General features: G+C 34.1%; 3 protein-coding genes, 1 long non-coding RNA gene and 1 other non-coding gene across 7 annotated transcripts; 4 read left to right on the top strand and 1 right to left on the bottom strand.

The window, feature by feature from the left end:
- Nucleotides 1-7,117: 7,117 nt before the first annotated feature.
- LOC147500140 (uncharacterized) lies at nt 7,118-10,663 on the top strand. 2 transcript variants are annotated; one of them, XM_086561846.1, is made up of 6 exons: nt 7,131-7,434; nt 7,502-7,625; nt 7,731-7,840; nt 8,350-8,393; nt 10,153-10,210; nt 10,302-10,663. In XM_086561846.1, the coding sequence occupies exons 1-5, from the start codon at nt 7,318-7,320 to the stop codon at nt 10,202-10,204; spliced, it is 447 nt and encodes a 148-aa protein (XP_086417972.1). In that variant the 5' UTR covers nt 7,131-7,317; the 3' UTR covers nt 10,205-10,210; nt 10,302-10,663. The 2 variants fall into 2 exon arrangements, with proteins under 2 accessions (XP_086417971.1, XP_086417972.1); XM_086561845.1 differs by lacking the exon at nt 8,350-8,393 and having other exon boundaries at nt 7,118-7,434.
- A 484-nt stretch (nt 10,664-11,147) lies between these two features.
- On the top strand, nt 11,148-12,408 carry LOC147500139 (putative germin-like protein 2-1). The gene is made up of 2 exons (XM_086561844.1): nt 11,148-11,359; nt 11,705-12,408. The coding sequence occupies exons 1-2, from the start codon at nt 11,248-11,250 to the stop codon at nt 12,238-12,240; spliced, it is 648 nt and encodes a 215-aa protein (XP_086417970.1). The 5' UTR covers nt 11,148-11,247; the 3' UTR covers nt 12,241-12,408.
- Nucleotides 12,409-12,471: 63 nt separating this feature from the next.
- TRNAG-UCC (transfer RNA glycine (anticodon UCC)) lies at nt 12,472-12,543 on the top strand. Its single transcript has one exon. It is a non-coding gene; the product is annotated as a tRNA-Gly (tRNA).
- Nucleotides 12,544-13,703: 1,160 nt separating this feature from the next.
- LOC147500137 (uncharacterized) lies at nt 13,704-15,574 on the top strand. The gene is made up of 2 exons (XR_015196204.1): nt 13,704-14,443; nt 15,335-15,574. It is a non-coding gene; the product is annotated as an uncharacterized LOC147500137 (long non-coding RNA).
- On the bottom strand, nt 15,092-18,920 carry LOC147500136 (protein EIN4-like). 2 transcript variants are annotated; one of them, XM_086561843.1, is made up of 3 exons: nt 18,443-18,920; nt 16,437-18,124; nt 15,092-15,847 (listed from the first exon to the last, which is right to left on the bottom strand). In XM_086561843.1, exons 2-3 carry the CDS (start codon nt 18,060-18,062, stop codon nt 15,302-15,304), a joined length of 2,172 nt encoding a protein of 723 aa, XP_086417969.1. In that variant the 5' UTR covers nt 18,063-18,124; nt 18,443-18,920; the 3' UTR covers nt 15,092-15,301. The 2 variants fall into 2 exon arrangements, with proteins under 2 accessions (XP_086417969.1, XP_086417968.1); XM_086561842.1 differs by having other exon boundaries at nt 16,437-18,920.
- Nucleotides 18,921-23,470: the final 4,550 nt, after the last annotated feature.

Raw genomic sequence — 23,470 nt, 5'->3', positions numbered from 1 at the left:
CTTAATTATTCTAATGTTCCCTCCTTTTAAATAATTTACCAAAAACTCTCTCACTTTATTGAAATTATACTTAGCTTCATATTATTTAAAATAATTTAGAAAACCTCATTCACGTCACTCAAATTATATTCAACCCCTCCTAATGTTTTATATTATTTTTTAGATTATAACTAGAATTCAAAAAATCATACTATCAGAGAGATGTTAGAACGACATGTTTAATGATTTGAAAAAACACCGATGCGTAGTACGGTTCGCATACTCGTATGAAGTAATGAGGGTATTCTTATTCGTATCGACGTACGTAAGCCGTAAGGTCAAGTTAATGCGTATGATGATCTTCTTTGAATATATTAATGATTAATATTATCTTCTTTCAATATAATTACACATGCAATCCAATTTGATTTCAAGGTCAACCCATAGTCAGTGCTTAAAATTCTTATAGATCGATTAGCTCGTACATTTAAGTCAACACTATTACACTGTGAATCCACTAATCTCAAATCTGAAAACAACACAATTTCAAATAATGAAGCTTCTTCTCTCTATTTTATGATTTTAGAACCACCTCCCTTAATTATTCTAATCAGCTCCCTCCTTTTTAAATAATTTACCAAAAACTCTCTCACTTTATTGAAATTATACTTAGCTTCATATTATTTAAAATAATTTAGAAAACCTCATTCACGTCACTCAAATTATATTCAACCCCTCCTAATGTTTTATATTATTTTTTAGATTATAACTAGAATTCAAAAAATCATACTATCAGAGAGATGTTAGAACGACATGTTTAATGATTTGAAAAAACACCGATGCGTAGCACGGTTCGCATACTCGTATGAAGTAATGAGGGTATTCTTATTCGTATCGACGTACGTAAGCCGTAAGGTCAAGTTAATGCGTATGATGATCTTCTTTGAATATATTAATGATTAATATTATCTTCTTTCAATATAATTACACATGCAATCCAATTCTGATTTCAAGGTCAACCCATAGTCAGTGCTTAAAATTCTTATAGATCGATTAGCTCGTACATTTAAGTCAACACTATTACACTGTGAATCCACTAATCTCAAATCTGAAAACAACACAATTTCAAATAATGAAGCTTCTTCTCTCTATTTTATGATTTTAGAACCACCTCCCTTAATTATTCTAATCAGCTCCCTCCTTTTTAAATAATTTACCAAAAACTCTCTCACTTTATTGAAATTATACTTAGCTTCATATTATTTAAAATAATTTAGAAAACCTCATTCACGTCACTCAAATTATATTCAACCCCTCCTAATGTTTTATATTATTTTTTAGATTATAACTAGAATTCAAAAAATCATACTATCAGAGAGATGTTAGAACGACATGTTTAATGATTTGAAAAAACACCGATGCGTAGCACGGTTCGCATACTCGTTATATAACTATTGATTTAGTTAAAGTGGACATTGGGCTTAAATAAATTATATACCAAACCAAAACAAAATTATATGTGAAAAATTAAATTATACAAAAAATAACATCACAAAATATATAATAGCAAATTTAATGGGAAATCAGAAATTGGATGCACATGCAAACATTAAACTAATCTTAAAAATTAATTAATAGACAATCAGAATATTGATACAACTGCATTAAACTAACATTAAATAATAATTAACGGGAAATCAAAACTTGGATGCAAATACATTGAACTAACACCAAAAAATAATTATCGAAAAATCAGAAACTGGATGCAAATACATTGAACTAACTCTCAGAGATTAAATTAACGGGAAATCGGAAATTGGATGCAACTGTATTAAACTAACCTTAAAAAAATAACTATAAATTGGAAACAGGATGCAAATGCTTGAAACTAATATTTAAAAATAATTAATGGAAAATCGGAAACCAGATTCAACTACACTAAACTAATTTTAAAAAATAAATTGGATGCAAATGCATTGAACTAACCTCAAGGAATAATTAACGGAAAATCGGAAACTATATGCAAATTTAGTGAACTAACCTCAAACAATAATTAACGGAAAATCAGAAACTAGATGCAAATGCAACCTCATCGAATAATAAACGAGAAATCAGAAATTGGATGCAAATGCATTGAACTGAGCTTGAAAAATAATTAGTAGAAAATTGGAAATTAGATGCAAATGCATTAAATTAACTGCAAATAATAATTAACAAGAAATCGGAAACTGGATGCAACTGTATTGAACTAACCTCAAAAAATAAATAACATAAAATCAGAAATTGGATGCAAATGCATTGAACTAACCTCAAAATATAGTTATGTTAAATGTTGTGAGAATGTCTCGATAAGTATAGTTTTGCATTTAAAACGGTGTTTATCTTATCTTTTTTCGTATAATTGGGAACACCTTGCTATTTAAGTAACTTTAATATGAACTTCGTCTTATTAGACAATCTCACAAAACTCCAATCAAACTTCTATTATTAAACAACAAATGAAGTTGAAGGGTTTTTATTAATGGCGAGTTATTTTTTTTTTAATAGAGAGTACGTGGGGTTTTCATGTTATAAGAAATTTGGATAAGTAAGCAATATATAATAGTTATGCATATATTTTTTTTGAATAATTAATATGACAGGATCCGTTTGTAGATAATTTTTAAAGATCCCACATAGTAAGTTAGATATATAATTTAAAGAATAATTAACGAAAAATCATGAATTGGATAATCTTTGATGATCCCATATAGTAAATTAAGCATAATTTATTTTTATGTCATGTTTGCAAGGACACTATAGATGGATAAGTAGAAAGTTGGTATTACACACCACATTGGATAATTAAAAGAAAATCGAAAAGTGGATTCAAATACATTGAACTGAGCTCAAAGAGTAATAAACGGGAAATCAGAAACTTTATGCAAATGCAATAAACTAAACTCAAAAAGTAATTAATTAGAAATCGGAAACTGGATGCAACTGCATTAAACTAATGCCAAAAAATAACTAAATGGAAATTAGAAATTGGATGCAAATCCTTGAAAAATATTTAACGATAAATCGAAAACGGTATGCAAAAATGCTACAAATAAACCTCAAATAATAATTAACGATGAATCAAAAACTGGATGCAAATAATGCATTGAACTAACCTCAAAATATAATTAATGGAAAATAAAAAACCAAATGCAACTTCATTAAACTAACATCATAGAATAATTGACGGGAAATCAGAAACTAGATGCAAATGCATTGAAATATAAATAACCTCAAAGAATAGTTAACGGGAAATCAGAAACCGGATGAAATTGCATCGAACTAACCTCAAAACATAAATAATCAAAAATCATAAACTAGATGCAGATGTATTGAACTAACATCAAAGAGTTATTAATGAGAAATCAGAAACTGGATGCAAATGCAATAAACTAATTTAAATACTAATTAACGAATATATAAACATCAAAAAATAGATGCAAATGCACTGAACTAACCTCAATGAATAATTAACGGGCACCTTTTGGTTTCCCTCAAGTGGGAATGAATTTTGGTTTAAATTTTAAGGTTCCATGATCATGTACCATAATAGTTGAGTAATATGTTCATATGGATTTATTTTCTTAAAATTGAAGTTCAGGCACACAACATAATTCATATATATTTGATATTTCTTAAATTTTGTGGGAGTAGGTTTCCCTGAATTTTCGGTTCACAAGTTAATGTTTAATGTATCTTAAAGTTAAAGCAATCGGTACTGCGTTTTTTGACCTAGTTGGGTACGTTTGATTGATTTTCTAACCTGATTGTTTTGTATGTTCTTAGATTCAGGTGTGGTATTAATCTAATATAATGTTGTTTTACTTTCACATGCGTTGCTTTACTATGTTTTTGTTAGCCTTAAGCTACTTTATTGGTACTTTCGTCCTACTTACAATTACAAAATGAATGATTTCTTAGCACTTGGTTTCTTTTGCAACAAATCGAAGACAAATAATCTTAAAAAACATCACATTTTTGGGTATGAATTTGAAGGTCTTGGTTATCAAAGTCATGGCTCAGTCCTGAAGGTTGGACGACTCATTGATGCTTATATAGCAGAAATTGCGCCTGATCCATATCTAGGTCTACGGACATTCATTGCTATCATTGAAATCTTGCTTGACTATGCCCGAGTTATTGATGATGGACTCTACAGAGCAGCTGATATATATTTAAAGGCAACTTATCAAACTTTTTGTTTTTGTTAGTGTTGCAGTCTGAATTCATTTCTAATATAGAGTGATGATGTGATTTAGTGTTAGTTCGACTATTTCTTATGTTTTACTTCACTTTAATTTGTGATGGGGTTCTAATTAATAGATTTCTTTCATATAACAAAATTGAAATTTTGATCACAGGTTTGTTTTGAAATTTTCATGTTTTTAAAAGTGATTTTTTTTTGTAATTGCACTATTAGTAAATTAAGTATTTATTTGTCTTCTATCACGGACCACATTCCACATTTGTCTCTTATGGTTTTCAAATATTAAACCATGAAAAGGAGTACCTGATTTTTTTTTGGAAAAAGGGTCATTTAATCAATAAACATATCAGTGCTCATGCTCTTTACGTGGTAACATGAATTAGCAAACGATGAACATTCTTATTATCTGCTTTGAGGATTGTACATAACGATAAATAGAAGTTGGTATTACACACCAACTTTGATAATTATCAATAAATTAGAAACTTGACACAAATACATTGAACCAACCCCAAAGATTAATTAATGGGAAATAGGATAATAATGAGAAATTGCAAGTTGGATGCAACAACATTTAACTAACCTCAAAGAATAATTAAAGATAAATCGGAAAATGGATGCAACACTGCATTGAACTAACTCAGAATAATTAACGGGAAATAGAAAAATAGATGCAACACTGCATTGAACAAACCTCAAAGAAAAATTAATGGGCAACCGGAAAATGGATGTGAGTGTATCGAACTAACCTTAAAGAATAATTAACGGGAAATCAGAGACTGGATGCAACACGTATTGTAATGAACTAACCTCAAAGAATAATTAAAGGGTAACTGGAAATAGGAGACTGGATGTAAATGCATCAAACTAATCTCAAAGAGTTATTAATGTAAAATTGGAAAATTGAATGCAAATGCATTGAACCAGCCAACGTGTCAAAGAATATTAATGGGAAATCGAAAACTTGATGCAAATGTATTGAAGAAACCTCAAATAATAGTTAACGAAAAATCGAAAATTGGATGCAATATTGCATTGAACTAACCTAAAAGAATAATTAACGGAAAATTGAAAATTTGATGTAAATGCATCGAACTAACCTCAAAAAATAATTAGTGGAAAATTGGAAATTGGATGTAACTGTATTGAACTAACACCAAATAAAAGTTAACGAGAAATAAAAAACTGGATAAAAATGTATTGAACTAATCTCAATGAATAATTAACGAAAAATAAAAAACTAGATGCAACTGCATAAACTAATCTTAAAGAAATAATTAACAGTAAATAAGAAATAATTAACATGAAATAAAAAATTGGATGCAAATGCATCAAACTATCCTCAAAGAATAATTGACGTGAAATTGGAAACTGGATCCAAATGAATTTAACTAACCTCAAAGAATAATTAACGATAAATTAAAAGCTGGATGCAACTGCACTGAACCAAAAAAAAATTTACATGACATCGAAAACTGGATGCAAATCCAGCTAACTAACCTCAAAAAATAATTAATGGAAAATCGAAAACCGGATGCAAATGCATCGACTAACCTCAAAGAATAGTTAACGATAAATAAAAACCTGATACAAATGTATTGAGCTAATAAAAAAATAATAATTAGTGGGATGAAAATTGAAAATTGGATACAAATGTAATGAACTAACCTCAAAGAATAATTAACGGTAAATCGAAAATTGGATGCAATACTGCAATGAACTAACCTCATAAAATAATTAACGGAAAATCGAAAACTGGATGTAACACTGCAATGAACTAACCTCAAAGAATAATTAACGAGAAACCAGAAACTTGATACAAATGCATTGAATTAATTAACCTCAAAGAATAATTAACGGAAACTCGAAAACTGGATACAAATGTATCAAACTAACCTCAAAGAATAATTAACGGGTAATCGGAAACAACATGAAACTGCATCAAACTAACCTCAAAGAATAATTAATGGAAAATTGAAAAGTGGATGCAACTGCAATGAATTAACTTTAAAGAATAATTAACATAAAATCAGAAACTATATATATGCAAATGAATGGAACTAACCTCAAGGAATAATTAACGACAAATCGAAACAGGATGCCAATGCATGGAACTAATCTTAAAGAATCATTCAGGTGTAATAAAAAACTGGATGCGAATGCATCAAACTAACGTTAAAGAATAATTAATTGGAAATCGAAAACTAGATGCAAATGCATTAAACTAACCTAAAAAATCATTAACGGGAAATCGAAAACTGGATGCAAATGCATTGAACTAATTAAACTTAAATGATAATTAACTTGAAATAAGAAACTGGATGCAAATGCATTGATCTAACCTCATAAAGTTATTAACGCGCAATCCAAAACTAATTGCAAATTCATGAAACTAACATCAAAGAATAATTAACAAAAATTGAAAAACGGAAAATCAGAAACTGGATGTAATTGTATTGAACTACCCTCAAAGATGAATTAACAAAAAATAAAAAACTGGATACAAATGCAATGAACTGATCTAAAAAAATATTTAACGGAAAATCAAAAATTAAATGTTAATGCATTGAACTAACCTCAAAACATTGTTGTTTTATGTGTAGTGGAAATGTCTCAACAAGTATATGATTGAGAATGACTTGTTATTCAAGTATATTTAATATAAATTTCGCCTCATTGGGTATTCACACGAATATTTTATCAAACTTCTATTATTAAACAACAAAAAGAACTGGAAGAGTTTTTATAAAAGTGCATTATTATTATTATTATTATTTTCTGGAGTGTGATTTTCATGTTGCAAGAAATTTAGATGAGTGACTAATATAATATTTATATTTCATAAATAGATCTATCTAAATAGTTAAAATATTTTTTAGAATAATTTAATTCGAAAGTTAGTCATCAACACACACATGACACAACAGCCGTGGCTGGATATAAACCGAAATTAGTAAACGAGAAGTGATACATGCACCCACCCACTCACTTAAACCTGAATACTAGAGAGTTGAGAATTTAGGAGTGAGCTATTTTGTTACTTCAAATCTTACGTCAGCAATTCTCATCAAGTAAGTTGAAATCTCGTTCTGATGAAGCAACAGCAGCAAAAGGAAGTTTGTATTGGCATGAAAGGAGTAGCAGAAGCAGTTGACTTTGTTAAGATAGCTAAGTTGAAGTTTAGGCTTCATATTATCTTTGCAATGCAGGTATGACCTTGTTTTACTAAATTTTATAGTCTTAACATATTGAGGTTGATCACATTGTTGAGTGCAGGCTGTTGTACATCTCTTTGGGCTTATAGGACTCCACATGTTTGCTCCTAATGAGCCTTACAACAGAGTATTGACTTTCTCTGTGGTTGGGTTTGGTCTCGCCTGCATTGTGCTGGGGAAAAGAGGTATATAATATACTACCAACTTCAATAATCAATTCTCTTCAAGTTTGTGTATTTCTGTTACAATAGTTTTATAATAATTAATCTCTTTCTTTTGTTTTTTTGAAGCTTTGATCAGTAACCACGTACCTCTTTTGAGATTCTATTGCTCCACTTCAGAAATGGCCAAACTATTGACTTTGTTTCTTGCCACTGGCCAAAATACTAAGAAAACCTATGTGAGTCACTTTATTTCATATGCTGATCCATTATGTTTATTAAAATGAAAACATGCCAAGTCCCTATTTTTCAAACTGACTTTTGAAGTACTATTTGTTAAACTAAAGTATTTAGCTTTATATATCAGTAATGGAGTATGCTTACTGGGTTATGTTAGAGAAGTATGGTACTAAACGATTGCAGCTAGAGGTAAGACTAGACTCATGACTATGTATATATCAACATTGAGATTTAGGACTCAGTCCGGGTACCAACTGTTTTAAACATTAAACAAGGAAGAAATGCTTTCCTGTGCAATAATACCATCGCTCATATGAGATGTAACTGTACTGCAGTACCAGCTCCCGGGTCTTATTATTTGATTGAACTTCTCAAATGTGTGTTAGGATGTGTCGACTTTCAATTGTCTTTCCAGTAGTCAGTTAACCACCATTCGATGCAGAATATTTTGGTGCATTTCTTTTTCTTTATCAGAAAAAGTAACGATGTATTATATTTTATAAAATAGAGAAGGACAGAGTACACTTTAGGAAGAGCACAAGTGCGAGAAAGGTAACAAACGTAAATTTCATTGTGCCTTTTTTTAACAAAACATTTATTGAAACGTTTATTTACAAGTGCTAGAAAGGTAACATTTAGGTTACCCCAACCTGTATTAAGAATAACTGAATAAGTTAGAACCATGCATACAAGACACCACTCGTATCTTCATCCACATTTACATTTAGCTTTTCATCTAGTGGAGTTATGCTATATATAGTATACATGGTATTGTTCTTGTCCATATTGCATGATCTTGTTCTATAGTCTATTACCCTGTCTGTATATGTCCTGCACTTCTTTATATAAAAATGACTGCATATGTTGCTCAGTAGCTTGCAATACATTCTGGAAGTACAGTGGAGCTACTGGCCTGGTCTTGTATAATATTGACTGCCCTCATAGAGTCAGAGTGAAGATAGCATGTCTGATATTGAGATCTCTAGCTGCATGCGTTCCAGCTTGTATTCCATTTAATTCTTGTAGCAAAAGAGTGTACATTAATAGTTAGTAGTTAGTATCTCCCCTTCACTGTCTCTTGGCAAACCCCCAACACCAGTGGTGCTTGCCTGCATTGTCCCATCCGAGTTGATCTCTTGATCATGATAGTTCCATTAGGAGGTCTTCTTCAGCTGCACATGATGGACACAATAGGTTTTACTTGTGTATGAATGCCTAGTGATTCAGTAAATCTTTTTGTTTCCTGTGTATCTGGAACTTTTTTCATCTTGGTCCGTTCATTTTCTTCATTGGGTCTCTGGTGACATGTTGAGCTGAGTGTCGTTTGTTTTTAAATACCTGCTGTTTCTTTCATTTATTTCATTCCACACTGCATACACTACAGCATACACTGTGTCTTATAGTTTCTAAATTTATATTGTTTTTCCTTGTCCTTCTGATGGTAGTGTAGTAATCCATTTTCTGTTAGAACTCTGTACTGGAGCATCAGAGCATGTAGTCCCAACGTCTTTTTTCACTTTAGTCCATATTCCTTTTGTATATGAGCAACCATACAATAGGTGCTGAGAATTGTTTCTGTCCCTCACACACAGAAAACACTTAGAATGAGTAAGTATCTTCCTAGTATTGAGTCTGTCCTGTGTGGATAAACCAGTAAACAAGTTCCATGCAATGAAGGAGTATTTAGGGATTGTGAGCTTACCTCAGACAAGCCTATATCACTTAACATTTTCCCTGATCTACTTTAAACACATATAAATTGATTTCGTGGTATATTTACCTGAAGTTGGAGGAGTCGACACCACTGTGTCTTCAGGTAGCAATGAATTGACCTCTCTGCGGAGAATCATATCCGTAAGTTCACTATCTAACAAGTTGTAGACAAGATCATTCCAGTCACCATCCCTGATCAAGGAGCTCACTCTCACATCATTTGTTTGTTATCATGCATCACAATGCCTTTGAAACCACATTTGTCCTTTTTTTTTGGTAGGACCATGCAGTGGGTTCTCAAGTGGAGCACCGTTGTTGGGACAGATGTTAGGGATAAGATAGAATACAGCAGCTCAGTATACTTCTGACTTGTGAGAATATAGGAAACCAAACACACTGTTTACATTGCCCAGGCCATTGTCATTGTTTTGAGCTCATTTTAAAGCTTCTTTATTGGTAAAGAACCTTTAAACAAGACAATTGAATCAGCTTTTCAAGAATAATTTCGCCGCCACCAACTTGTTTTCCTCTTTCTGCAATGAGACAACCTGCATTATGTTTTGCTACAACCATGACACTCTTTTTTTGTGTGTAACAGGTGCCTGAAGATATGCAGCAGACTGCTGATATATTCTTCTATGCACACCTAGTGTTGGGTGAGTGCAATTATTGATTTGTAGTACTCAATACAAACATCAATAGTATCTTTTGATTTGCCTAATTCTTATTTCACTTTGTTTCTATTAGGTTCTGGAGTTGAGGTATTCCAGATATTAACTACTGGAGCTTTGATCAATACCCTTTCGCCTCCAAGGAAAGAAGCAAGGAATGCAGTTGAAGGCTGATAGTTAGTACTTGTCTGTGTTTGTAATCTGTGTCTACTTAATGTGTCCATGAAATCACATATCCCAATTAAACCCATTCAAGCAGCTAGTGAGTTTAATAGATACACTCGATGGATGTTATGTAGAGTGCTTTGTACAACTTTATATTTTAGATATCCGACTGGTTATGTTTTCATGTTTAGTGTGAAGTTTGCATTGGCTTTACTATATTTAGTACAAATGAATTGAGATTTTAATCCTCAATATTATTAGATTGAATGGCTATTTCTGATTTGTATGAAAAGGATAAGAAGAGGACTTCACCATCGCATCTCATCTAAATATTTCACTCTCAGAAAAGGAGTGAACAAAATTTAAAAGTGGATTACGTTTTGCCTTCTCGTTTGAGCATTCAAAGACATGGTCGTAGAGGACCAATCAAATCACATTGCACATACCCAGCAACTCAGTTTATCCTAATTATTATACTCTAATAACATTATTTGTTTTAGAAGAAACAAAATAATCTCTTGGAAGCACTGGCTTACTTAAGCCGGCAATAGCCTACTAGTTCTCAATTGGCCTAAATATAACATGGAAAATATTAAAATGAGAATGCAATGAGACTGCTACGTACATTAATGTATTCCCAAGTCATATTGGTGTTCGAAAACCTGTGACAATGTCAATTGAATTCAGTAACTTCTTCAACTTGAAAGTGTTTGGACGGCAATATCGTTATATATAGGACGTAGTGGAAGCAAGTTTGTTTCACGAGTCCGCTTAAAGTCTTAAATACTTAATAGAGCTTTTCAGAATTCACTCTCTAGGTACCACTAGAATTATTTTTCTGCTTCAGTAAAGGAATCATGGCAAACCACATTCTCCTATGGGTTCTGGTAGCCTTAACTTGTTCCATTGCACTTTCCTTTGAGCCTAGTCCAATGCAAGATTTCTGCATTGCAGATCCTACCAGTACAGGTATGGTATACTAGATCTTTTAAGGTCATTATATCATGTCATTAACACATTGTTTCTGGAATACGGTAACAGAAATTAATACAATAATAGTTGGCGGTGGATCGACTTTTAAAAATTTTCACTAGTCATTCTTATTCGCATTAAAGGCTTAAACTAACGCCCTTCAAGTGAAGGTGGCCTGGTGGGAACTAATCGCAAGACCATGAGGCCCAACCCCAGGCTTGATCAAGTCTAACTTGATTCAGTACATAATAAATTATGTTCTTCTGTTTCCAAGGCATAGGTACAAACCTTGCTACTGGATTGATCTCTTAAATCTCACAATTCTAGCTTTTTCTTTGGCAGCAAGAGTTAACGGCATGGTCTGCAAGGACCCCAAGATGGCTCAAGCTTTAGATTTCTCCTTTTCCGGACTCCACATAACAGGAAACACTTCAAATATCTTGGGATCAAAGGTCACCCCAGCCAATGTAGCTCAAATACCAGGACTCAATACTCTTGGAATTTCCCTGGCACGTATTGACTATGCTCCCTGGGGTATCAACGCTCCACACACTCACCCTCGAGCTAGTGAGATTCTTACAGTACTAGAAGGCACATTATTTGTTGGCTTTGTCACATCCAACCCCGAGAATCGACTAATTAGCATGGTCCTTAACAAAGGAGATGTATTTGTCTTTCCAATGGGACTAGTTCACTTCCAACGCAATGTTGGATACGGAAATGCAGTTGCATTTGCCGCATTAAGTAGTCAAAATCCCGGAGTCATTACTATAGCAGACGCGGTATTTGGATCGAACCTACCCATTGCTAGTGAAGTTCTGTCTAAGGCCTTTCAAGTGGACAAGAACATTGTCGAAAGTCTTCAAGCCAAATTCTAGCGGAAACTTTTGAACGTATTATTTCCCATGACTGTCATGGCAATTTGATTCATTTGTTGTGTGTGTTCACTATAAGTTTGTTCCTGTCATTGGTTGTACTTCATCATTGGTTGTACTTTTACAAATTCCGCCGAATGCGTGTTAATGAAATTGTCGTATTTTCATTTCTTTTCAGATGACTAGAACAGTTTTGTGTTAATTATTTCTACCCACTGCTGTTGTATATCAGCAGCGTCTGTAGTCCAACGGTTAGGATAATTGCCTTCCAAGCAATAGACCCGGGTTCGACTCCCGGCAGACGCATTTGTGTTTGTGAGGAACAATGTTTTTTTGTGTATCTGACTTCCAATGTGAATCTGTGTGACTGTAAAATCATTTTCATTTGATTAATAGAGTTCAAAAGAAATGGCAAGTGTCCCCATGCTTTAAGAAGTTGCAGCTTCCACAAAGAGCGTTCTATCTTTCCCAACTTTTACTACCATATCGTTCAAATTTTGAGATGAAAAGTTAAAAATATAAATTCAGGTACTCAATATATATGATTGGGGGACCAGAGTGCTGTTTGAGTAATAATTAGATTTCAGATTTAAATAAGGCTTCTTGATGTTCTCAAATTCTCTATTGAAGAACCAGCAGATGGTGCTACGTACTGCTACCAATTCCCTGGCATTACAATTACAAGGTGCAGTCAGTAACTCAGTATTGCATATCTCAAAACTCCACCCCCACTCAGTACCCTTTTCAGAACCAAGCTACTGCAAGCCAGACCGTGTTCTGATGTTTGTCAAAATTTGGTAAAACTTCAAGATATGATGCTTGTTTAGAATTGAAGTTTAGACAGGTGATGATAAAAGTTACCCAATTATTTAGAAGGCTTAACAAAGTTTATTATATCAAGATGCATGGTTACAGAGTTGAAAAGAAGGTATATGGGAAATAGTGCTGGTTTTTCGAATCAATAAAAAGGAGTATTAAGACGAATTTCATTTTGAGTTGTTCTAGACTTCCACCTGGGTTGTGAGTATACTTCCATTTCTTATTGTAGGAAGAGGAGAATGAGATCTAATAACCTTGAGTGTTTCTACACCAACTCACACTTTTGAACCGAATTTGTGAACACACTAACGTGGCAAGTAGAGAGATCTTGATTTTCAGTACTTCTTTGACCAATACACACGCACCCCCTGCCTGATGAGTGCTACGTCAGTGTGTTCACAAATTCGGTTCAAAAGATTCGGTTGCTATAGAATTTTGGAATAACCTTCATGTGGGTGCCTGATGAGGTATACTTGCTTGTTTATTGTTTAATTTATCCACTTGCTCTTCCTTCATTTTATTCTCCAAATACAGACCCCCTACACCTGCTTACCTAAGCAAATCTATCTCTAACTGGATGTTTTAAGTCTTTAAAATACGAAATCTGGAAAGCCCAAATGATGGAGCTGAAATCCATCATTCAAAACTTCAAACTGAGTCCTACTTGCCATATAATTAACTACCAAAACATTGTCAAGACTAATTATACACTAATAACCCCCTGAGTATAATATTATGTTTATTTTGGTAACTGAGTATAATATTATGTTGAATTGTCTGTGTACCGCCCCACCAAATGTTTTCCTCTTCTTTTTCCATTTAAAACTTGACATCGTAGCAATAAGATGCATCCTATATGCAAATTACCACCGAACCGTCTACAGGATGATTGATCCAGAATATGCTAGATTTGCTAGGAACCAAATCCTACAGCACTGATGACAGAATGTGGTACAAGTGTACAACACAAGTAGGCAAATCTCAACCAAACCAAACTACAACTATTCCAGATCCAGTTCTACAGATGGGCATCCATTTACCCGACAGACTGACCAGCTGGTTGGACTTTGGAGTAACCCCCACATACATTTTTCTATGAAAATTATCTTAGATCCGAAGTGCTGATTTAGTCCTTAGATTTGGCTGGCCCATCGTTCTAGAGCAGATATAAAATTGCTTGGGACTAAACGTAGTTGACCCCTTGACAGGCTTAATAGTTAATATATAGTATTTACTACTGATAAAATTAACTTCTAAAAACATTTTAAACTCAAAATGCATTTTAAATTGTGTATTTAGCCTAGTTTGTGCAGCTAAACATTTTATTTTAACAGTCTGCCGGCCTTGAGGGTTCTGTTTGGTTCCTTAGAGAGATTGCAGGCTACAGGTATGAGAGAAAAACGCGTTTTCAACCATCGTAGAAGAAATATTTAAGAATGTTTTTGTCTTTATTGTCTTCATTTTCTACATGCGCGGCATATAAAGTTTCACAATGCAAAGTTGAGATAATTTTTTGAAGAATCATGTGTTTCTGGTAATCTTGTGTTTCTTGATTAAACGCATCTCTATGGCCTGGATGTTTATTACACATTTACACCCCCTGACTTCGCATGATTAACAAAAATATGTACAGTTACACAAATTTTAATGTCTTTTAGTCCTTTCCAAAAGATTCATTTCTTTATTCTTCTGCCTGGCAAGTCTTCATCAGTATAGTTTTGTGATTACAGAGTGCATATCAGACATGATCAGACACAAATTTCGAGGTCGAGGTTTGTATTTCAAGACACGTGTGTATTCCGAGACGATCCAACGGTGAGATAACACATAAGTTCAGCAAATTAAATAGGTACTATACGCGCTTTGAGAGGAACCTTCATACAAGCAATTGGTTGCTAGAAGCTCTGGTACAATTATTCGGTTATACCTAATTATTCGAAACACCTGTTGTTGAAAACTTCTCAGTGACCCGGTGTATGTATCAAGCCTTCAATTTTAAGCAAGTCAAATGTTATATGTATCAAACTGGAAGAACTTTTAACAAGAAATGTAAATATGGATAATAATTGATGTAAAACCCAGGACAAACAAAATGAACTAACTTTTGTATGCGGTTCTAACTGTGAGTGCTGTATAAGTAACATATCCATGCCGGAATCCAGAAGGGGGTCAATACTGCTGTTTTTAATTCCAATGGCCTTAAATATAATGGCTGCAGAATACTTGTGTATGTTAATTCACATTGTCATCTTGACACATTTTTATTTGCCTGTTGTAGGACTCTGCGGAGTTCGTCTGCAATTCCATGTAAGAGAATTGGTTTACGAATGACACCATTCATTCCCATTTGTCGACATCTTTCGGGCACATCATCATCACCACTTGCTGTCAGGGCTACAATCAGAGGCCAACTTTTGCTGCGAAACTTCCTTATTCTCATTGCAACTTCGAAACCATCCATATCAGACATATGAAGGTCCAAAAGAACAATATGGAATGATGTCCCAGCAGGACCCAAAGCACTGAGGCACTGAAACCCTGATGAGACAGATGTCACATTGCAACCTAACCTTTCAAGTAGCCTACGAGTCACAGCCCTGTTGACGCTGTCATCGTCAGCCAATATAACTTGAAGGCCCCTGAAGAGAGAATTGGAAGGTGGTGGTTCCGAGGATCCTCCAGGTTCAAAGATACCACTTATTGATTGTTGGAGTTGTAACCTGAGAACAACAGCCATGCTTTGAGCTTGACCACTGGAATTCGGAGTAATCCAGATGTTCCCTTGCATTGTCTGTGTATGAAATGGAACAATTAGAGGCAGCCCACTTTGGTACAAGAAGCTATAAAATAAAAGTATAAACTAAAGCCGCTACAAAATGAATTTAAAGCATAATATACTAGCAAACGAACTCTGTATTTTCCAAGTTTCAATAGAAAATAATTATATATCTGGTGCTTCCTGATAACTATACTTTGGCAAATATTAAGCACACATAATGTCCTTGGAGAACATGGCTCGAGAATTCACCATCGTACTCTAGGCCTTGTTCTTCGGTAAGCATATGCTGTAAATCATGGTATTTAGGCCTTCAAAAGAAACTTACACAGAACATTTCTTACAAATAATCTAAAATTACCGTGCAAAGGGGAAAAAAATGTACATAAATTCAGTAACAAATAACATTTCTTCTCCATTACATAATAAAAGACCAACTAATAATATACATGACTAAGAATGCAGAATGAAGTTTTCATTTGTTTTCCGATTATGTAAAGAATTGCACTCGAGATATCATGTTACTAAATAAAAACACATAAAACATACATTCTGATTTCCTGATAAAGTAGAGCAAATTACTAGAAATGAGAATCGAACTTACCCGCACAAGCTTTTTACAGACACTAAAGCTCAAGCCTCCTTCTATTCCATCACTGTCGTGTCTTACATAAGGGACCTGCACCGTTGAGTCCAATCCCTCTGATTGAAAGCTACTGTTACGCAAATCAATTTCAAGCTTCAAATAAACATGGCCATCAGTTGAGCTCGGAACCCATATTGCCCATCTTTGATCATTCCTGTTCTCACTTGCCTTCTCTGACATAACCCGCATAAGTACAGATCCTCCATCTACAGATGTATCCAACAAATTCCCAATCATATGCAGTATCACCTGAAAAATTCTTCTTTCATCTCCTATTACCCACTCAGGCAATGAGCTCTCTACTTCGATTTCAAAACTGAAACCACTATAAACACTGAGGCACTTGGCCAGGCATGCTGCTTCCTTTATCATAGAGTGCAACCGGAAAGATCTCATCTCCAATGGAAACCTTCCATTATCCTTCGTTGAAAGCACCATAACATCATTAATCAAGGTCGAAAGGACATTGCTGGTCTTCACCATTGAATCAACAATAATCTTCTGTTCATTACCCAAATTATCTTCTTGTATCATTGAAAGAAGGCCTAAAATTGAGTGCATTGGCCTCCTCATGCCATGGCTCATTACCTTCTGAAACGAATTCCTGGCTTGACTCGCCATCATGGCATCTTTCCTTGCCTGCTGCAATGCTCGATTTTGTTCTGCCAATTGATCTCTCATGTGTTGAGATTCTTCAAGTACTGAGGCATGGGAGAGGGCAACTGCTACCTGATCCGCAACCACCTCAACAATTTCCAATTCTTGGTAGCCCCACACTCTACCATCAAAATTTGGAAGAACCAAAACAAGAATTGCATAGCATTGTGGTATCAGCTTCGGTGTGCCCCCTTTGAAATCTGAAACTCTAAGCATTGGCATTCGAATTGCAGCCACTGCACCCGACTCGACACCTTCACCACTACTTGCTACCCCAAGTGCGGAATCTGACCTCAAGATCTTCACCCCTTTTTCTTCCTTGATCTTTCTTACATCGGGATCACTATAAGCAATCGAAACGCAACTTGAATCCAACGAATTACAACCTTTCAACTCATGAGTCAGATTCACACTCGTTCTATCTTCATTAGGCATCCAAACCGCACAATTCTGCAATTCTAATGACTTCGATAATTCAACTAGAGTGGTGTACAAAATAGTATGCCTGTCAAGAGACTTCCTAATCTCTCGAGTAAGCATCCGGACATGCAAACTCGTCTCCTTTTGTTGTTTCATCATCTCTACCTCTTGATCAAGTTCCCATGCTTTCTTCTTTAAAAACAGCTCTCTAACTTTTACTTTAAGAAGCAAAGGTATGAGAGTAATGAGAGTAATTGCAGTTGCACAAGAGACTAAAGCAGTTAAGAACTTGAAGATTGTAAGTGCCAACATCAATTGGAAAGGGTGTTGGTTATAAGTCCATCCATTGAGCAAATGAGTCAAGCCACAGAGAACAATAAAAGCAATAAATTGAGACAAAACCCATTTGAATGGAACATTGGAGCAACTAATGAAGTAAAGAAGCTCAATTGGTATCGAAAAATACGCAACAGCAATCAAAAAATCACTCACTTTCTGGCATTGCATAATGCTCTCCACACTCCACAGGCCTTCGTCTTCACAATTACACCTCGGAAATGCATCGTCGTCTGCACGAACTGATAAGATTAGATAAGAAATCAACAATCCAGGAGCTACTGATCTCAACATTGCATCTGAACTACACTTTTCACTAATGAACTCCAGTCTTTAAAATGCCAAAGCACTGACTTCCATATGAAACTCTCAAAGACTATTTTGAAAACAAAAGATACCCAATTGCCAAATTTCGAATTCAAACATGCCCATCAGCTCACAAACTCCAAAGACTTTCCATTTTTTTTACCTCAAGCCAAAAAAAATTCAACTTTGGGCCTTTGTGTTGTTTTTACAACCGCAAAAACTGAAAAATGAGTAAAACCACCAACCTTTCTCTTCTCCAACCGAAACCAGAAATGAAAACCAAGCCACTTTATTTCTAAAGGTGTTACTAGCCTGCTCACAACCACATGATTCTTTTTTCAGTCTTAATCATTGCAAAACGAAAAAAACCAACTCAGAACTTCAATTCTTCTTTACTAAAAGAATAACAGAAACAGCATCCACTTAAATATCAAGACAACACCTAATGAAAGTACAAAATGAAAACCACCTACTAGCACACTGTAATAATAGGTAGAAGATATAGAAAGTTGTTTTGGACTTTTGGCATGTGGTTTTTTTTCTCTATAAAAAGATCATGCAGAAGAAGAAGAAGAAGAAGAAGAAGAAGAAATGAGAAGTAAGAGTAAAAGTATGTGTGGTTTAAGTGTTTAACTCTCTTTTTTTATATAGCATGTTCATTGTATTCTTTCTATTTTGTTTGCAGTTTTTGAACGATACGTTGTATAGGGTGACATATTCAAGAAAATAGTACCTTAGACTGGATTGCTCGATAGAGAAAGATTTGATTGATCTTGTGTTTAAATAGGAAAAGTGAATAGAATAGACTTTTTTGTTGTGGGCCATTGATCAATGCTACCTGATAGGAAACAACTCTTGTTAAGAGTTGCACCAATTCAAGCACATATCTAAAGTTCTAAACTGCAAAGAAAATTTCAAGGTTTCGGGAACACGTTTCGTTTAGACAAGAAACCCTCACCAGATTAACACTCCTACAAGTCTAAGCCGTGATTAAATATTAGTATAATTGCTAGGAGTGGAAAAGTGAGCGGGAATGGAAAAAAAAAAAAGAGAAATCAGACAAAATGAACGAAACACTATTTTGGGCCACATACTATCTCCCAATAGCACAGAATATATCGCTACACGTACTTGATAAATGAGAAGTCATTGAAATTCAAATTCATTTTAATTGTATTCAAAATTGATACATTGAAAAATTGAAAGACTTGAAACTCAGACCCACCCCCGACCCCAAAAATATTCGCTCCGCTTACTTGATAAACATTGAGATTCAAATTCATTTAAATTGTAATCGAAATTGCTACATTAGAAAATTGAAAAGACTTGAAACTTGGAAATTTTCATGAAATGCGTCATTGACATTTTAGTTAGAGGGTGCACTTATGCAACACTACGAAGGAGTTGCTTTTGCTTATGAACATTTCATGTCCCCACTTGGTTGTAGTCATAAATTTTGAGGTTGTTATTCTTTTGTTTAGATGAAGAGAACCTAGACACACTTTGTCCCACACCCCCTTACCAAACGTCGTCGTCAGATCTTTAAATACTATCATTTTTATAGAAATTTCTATTCTATCCAACTTACGTTTGACGAGGTGACACTATCTATAGTTTCATGATGTTCCTCGAGCATAGTGTGAAAAGTATCACAATGAAAATCAATGACTTTGATGTTGAGCTGATGGTGTATTTGAGCTGATATTAATATGATTTTTTTTCCCGATAATTGCTGATATTAAGATGATTGCCGTCTATTATCCAACGCTTCTGCCCTGGAGAATAATGAGTTACATGATTTCAAGTTTTCAACATGAAAAACGCACTACGAGCCAAAAAAAACACATGAAAAACGCACAAAATCTAATATCAGCTGGACCAAGTTGTTTTGAACAAAACACAGCTGATTTCTTTTATATTTGAGATGAAAATGGTTGCGATATTATATAGTTATATACTGGAATTCCGCGTCCCAATATGTAATACGATAAAATTAGTACCACCACTTGCTCAAGATATAACTCATAAAAATAAAAACTAAAAAATAAAAAACTTAGTTAATTAGGTGCAAGTCTGCAAAACGTATAGCATTTTAATTATCGTTTGTTGCTATATAATGAATTATGATCTCGGTGTCTATATGGCTTGCCAGGCTTGGTGTCATGGGAAGCAATCTAATATTTATGGTGGGTACGAAATGATAGATGTTAGACAATTCCCCTACATAAGTTCAAATCACAGAAATTTCCAAAAAAAATCACAGAAATTTCCACATAACACCTGCCAAACCAGGCTTCCAAGGACTTTTTGTCATGAGCTGATTGATATACAATGATTGTGTTTCATGGTTGCGGTGACAAAGGTTCTATAATCGATCTATTCAGTGAATTCAACATATTTAACTTTGACATATATATGCCAAGCTTTGAAACTTTATCTCACGTGATATTCTGCCAATAAAAGATTAGCATCTCTAAAGTCATTTTGCCCTTTTCTCGTAAATTATGAAAAGTATATCATTCAGATAGAAATTTAAAGGCTTTGGTTCTGAAAATATATGCGAAAATTCAGTTGCATTCATCTCGGAGGCCAGAGCCGAAGGTTAATTAATTTTGTATTTGAGTCCAATTAGGGGTGGGATTTTGGCCCAACGACTTAACCCTAAGCCGACCCGACCTAAGCCCTATAAAGCCCTCACAACTAAAGCCCTCAGGGTAGAGGGGTTTAAGATTCTAAAACATAAAAGATTTTCATACTTTTTCACTATAAATCATATAAAGTCAACTTTCTTTTGTTAAATATTTTCAATTTAACCTGTAATTTATCACTTACATTTATCCAATAACATTTTTTATATCATTCAGATAGAAATTTAAAGGCTTTCCACACCATTAAAGCAAAATTCTAACATAGAAACCAAAACAACCTTTGTCGGAAAAATGACATTTGTAATATTCTCCATCACTTGTTCAAAAGCTAAAATTTTTCCATATCATTCATCTTTAAATTAGAAGAAAGGTAAATTATATTTGTTTGAATCTATTATAGAAATAATTTTGATATTACAAATAGTTTAACAACTTCCATGACCTTCCAAAACTATTATGTTTCTTCTTTATATATATTACTTCTTCCTTTAAAATGATAATTGTTATGTATTTCAATGTTAAATGTAATTTTAGTGAGGTTTGAGTCTGAGGAAAAACAAATTCTCGATGTACTTGAGGCCAGATTGGTTGGACTTTGAGTTTGTATGATTTTGTAATATAAATGAGTTTTAAACCGATGTAGTAAAAAAAAAAATATATAGGTCCACCTAAAGCCCACCCTAAATTGTTGGCCCAAAGCCCAACCAGGGCTAGGGAAATGATTATTAGTTTCGACTTGTGACTTTCGTTGGAGCAAACTAATATCTTGGGGGCTTTGCACCTAAACCCCCCTCATCGCCCACTAGACGGATATTGTTTTGAAATGATTATTATGCTGACTTTGCAAACATGCACCTAAACTGTTTTGAACAAATTAAGCTGATGCAGACATGAGTTTCTGTGAAAAATAGTGTGTTACTAAACGCGTAAGTGCTAAAATGTGCGTAAAATACAAAATGCACTTTTGTTTGTGTATGTGTTTTTCTTACACATTTAGGACATGTTTGTTCTGGAGGAAATGCTAGGAAAAAGAAAGGAAATGAGGTGTGGTCCACCTTTTCTACAATTTTTGTTGTTTGTTTGCGCATGGAAATGAAAGGCTGTTTTCCGTGCGGAAACAAAACTAGGGAAATGGAAATGGTTTTGAGTCCATGACCCAGACCTAAAAATTTTAGGGAAAGGAAAGGGAAAAAAAAAAGAAAAAAAAAGAACATACACAATTTACTTTTCTTTCCACATTTTACCAAACAGACACAATTTTAAAACCAGATTTTGGGTTTAATCTCCTTGCTGCTTAAATGGTTGCACAAAAAACCCCTCTAACCGAACACATACATAAAACCTCCCTATTATTTAAAACATAACATTAAAGCCAAAACAGACCAAAATACCCCTGTATAAACCGGGCTGACATCATCAATCTTTACTTATAATTTCGGCTTAAGGACAAACCGGGCTGACGTCATCCTATGTAAATTTGTATTTACATATGACAATATAAAATTACACAGTCTTCTTAACCTATTTAAATTTAAATTTTCATATGAATTTTTTTTTCATAAGAAAATTTATATTTATATTTACATATGAAAATTCATATTTACATAACCTGTGTCACCTGTCAGATGTCAGAAAAAATATCTATGAAATTTCATATTTGCATATGTAAATTTGTATGCATATATGTAACTTCATATTTGCATATGTAAATTCATATTTCCATAACCCGCGTCACCAACTCAAATGTAAAAACGCCTATATAAAATTCAGTCCTTTGTAAATATAGTTTTACAAAATGTGTCTATATAACATCAAAATGAGCAATCAATGGAGCAAAGGCCACCAAGGCCCACCGGACGACGAGAAAGAGGAGCTTGAACAGGTTTTACAGCAGGTAGAATTTCAGGGTTCCTATTTAAACCAGAATCGCGCAATTCCCCAATTGAAGGAGACTCTTCTTTCTCTTGTTTATCCTGAATTGGAATGCCTTCAAGGTGCACCAAATCCAAATAGTATAGTGTTTGGGCTCTTGTGACCGACTACCTCTTGAGAGTGGGTGCATCAACAATCTGAAAAATCTAACACTGATAGACTGGACTCAACAATTTAACATAGCCCAGGTTACATAATAGGGGACTGTGACCGATGAAAACACACGAAAATCAAGACCACAACATCTGCACCAACAATATTATTACAGTCCAAATTTTTATAATCATGTCAAAGAGAGGTTCTACAAGTGGGGGGAAAAAAAGCTTATTGTCCATCTTTAATGTCTACAAAAAAGAAACTTAAAAAAAAAGAAACTAATCATAAGTTCATAGTAACAAATACAACTAATGCATCTTTAAAGAATACCATGACAAAAATTGAGGACCACCATGATTTGGTAACCATTCCATCTTTAACCAAACAACTTAGCAGTAAAGCACACACTCTGCCGGCTATCATCCATGAAAGATGCTAAGTAGCTGCAAAAAGCAGAACAATTAGTTCGACCTTTTGTTGGCTTAAAACTCCAAAACAGAAAGGGAAAAAAACTTATATAATTGTATACAAGTCTAAACTGAATGGGAGAGGATAACAACTTGTGTTAATCACCTGAGGACGAAGATGGCTGGTCTT

Source organism: Coptis chinensis, chromosome 5, assembly GCF_015680905.1.
Source record: "Coptis chinensis isolate HL-2020 chromosome 5, ASM1568090v1, whole genome shotgun sequence".
In the NCBI taxonomy this organism is placed as follows: Eukaryota; Viridiplantae; Streptophyta; class Magnoliopsida; order Ranunculales; family Ranunculaceae; genus Coptis; species Coptis chinensis.
This window is presented reverse-complemented; position numbering and strand designations above follow the sequence as displayed.

Bases quoted from the DNA above. Each gene is read 5' to 3' on its own strand.
- LOC147500140 (XM_086561845.1), top strand. From the start codon at position 7,318: ATGAAGCAACAGCAGCAAAAGGAAGTTTGTATTGGCATGAAAGGAGTA. The intron at 7,626-7,730 runs GTATATAATATA...GTTTTTTTGAAG, and splicing joins CATTGTGCTGGGGAAAAGAG to CTTTGATCAGTAACCACGTA. The intron at 10,211-10,301 runs GTGAGTGCAATT...TGTTTCTATTAG, and splicing joins CTATGCACACCTAGTGTTGG to GTTCTGGAGTTGAGGTATTC.
- LOC147500139 (XM_086561844.1), top strand. From the start codon at position 11,248: ATGGCAAACCACATTCTCCTATGGGTTCTGGTAGCCTTAACTTGTTCC. The intron at 11,360-11,704 runs GTATGGTATACT...TTTCTTTGGCAG, and splicing joins TGCAGATCCTACCAGTACAG to CAAGAGTTAACGGCATGGTC.
- LOC147500136 (XM_086561842.1), bottom strand. From the start codon at position 18,185: ATGTTGAGATCAGTAGCTCCTGGATTGTTGATTTCTTATCTAATCTTA. The intron at 15,848-16,436 runs GTAAGTTCGATT...TTTCATACACAG, and splicing joins TCTGTAAAAAGCTTGTGCGG to ACAATGCAAGGGAACATCTG.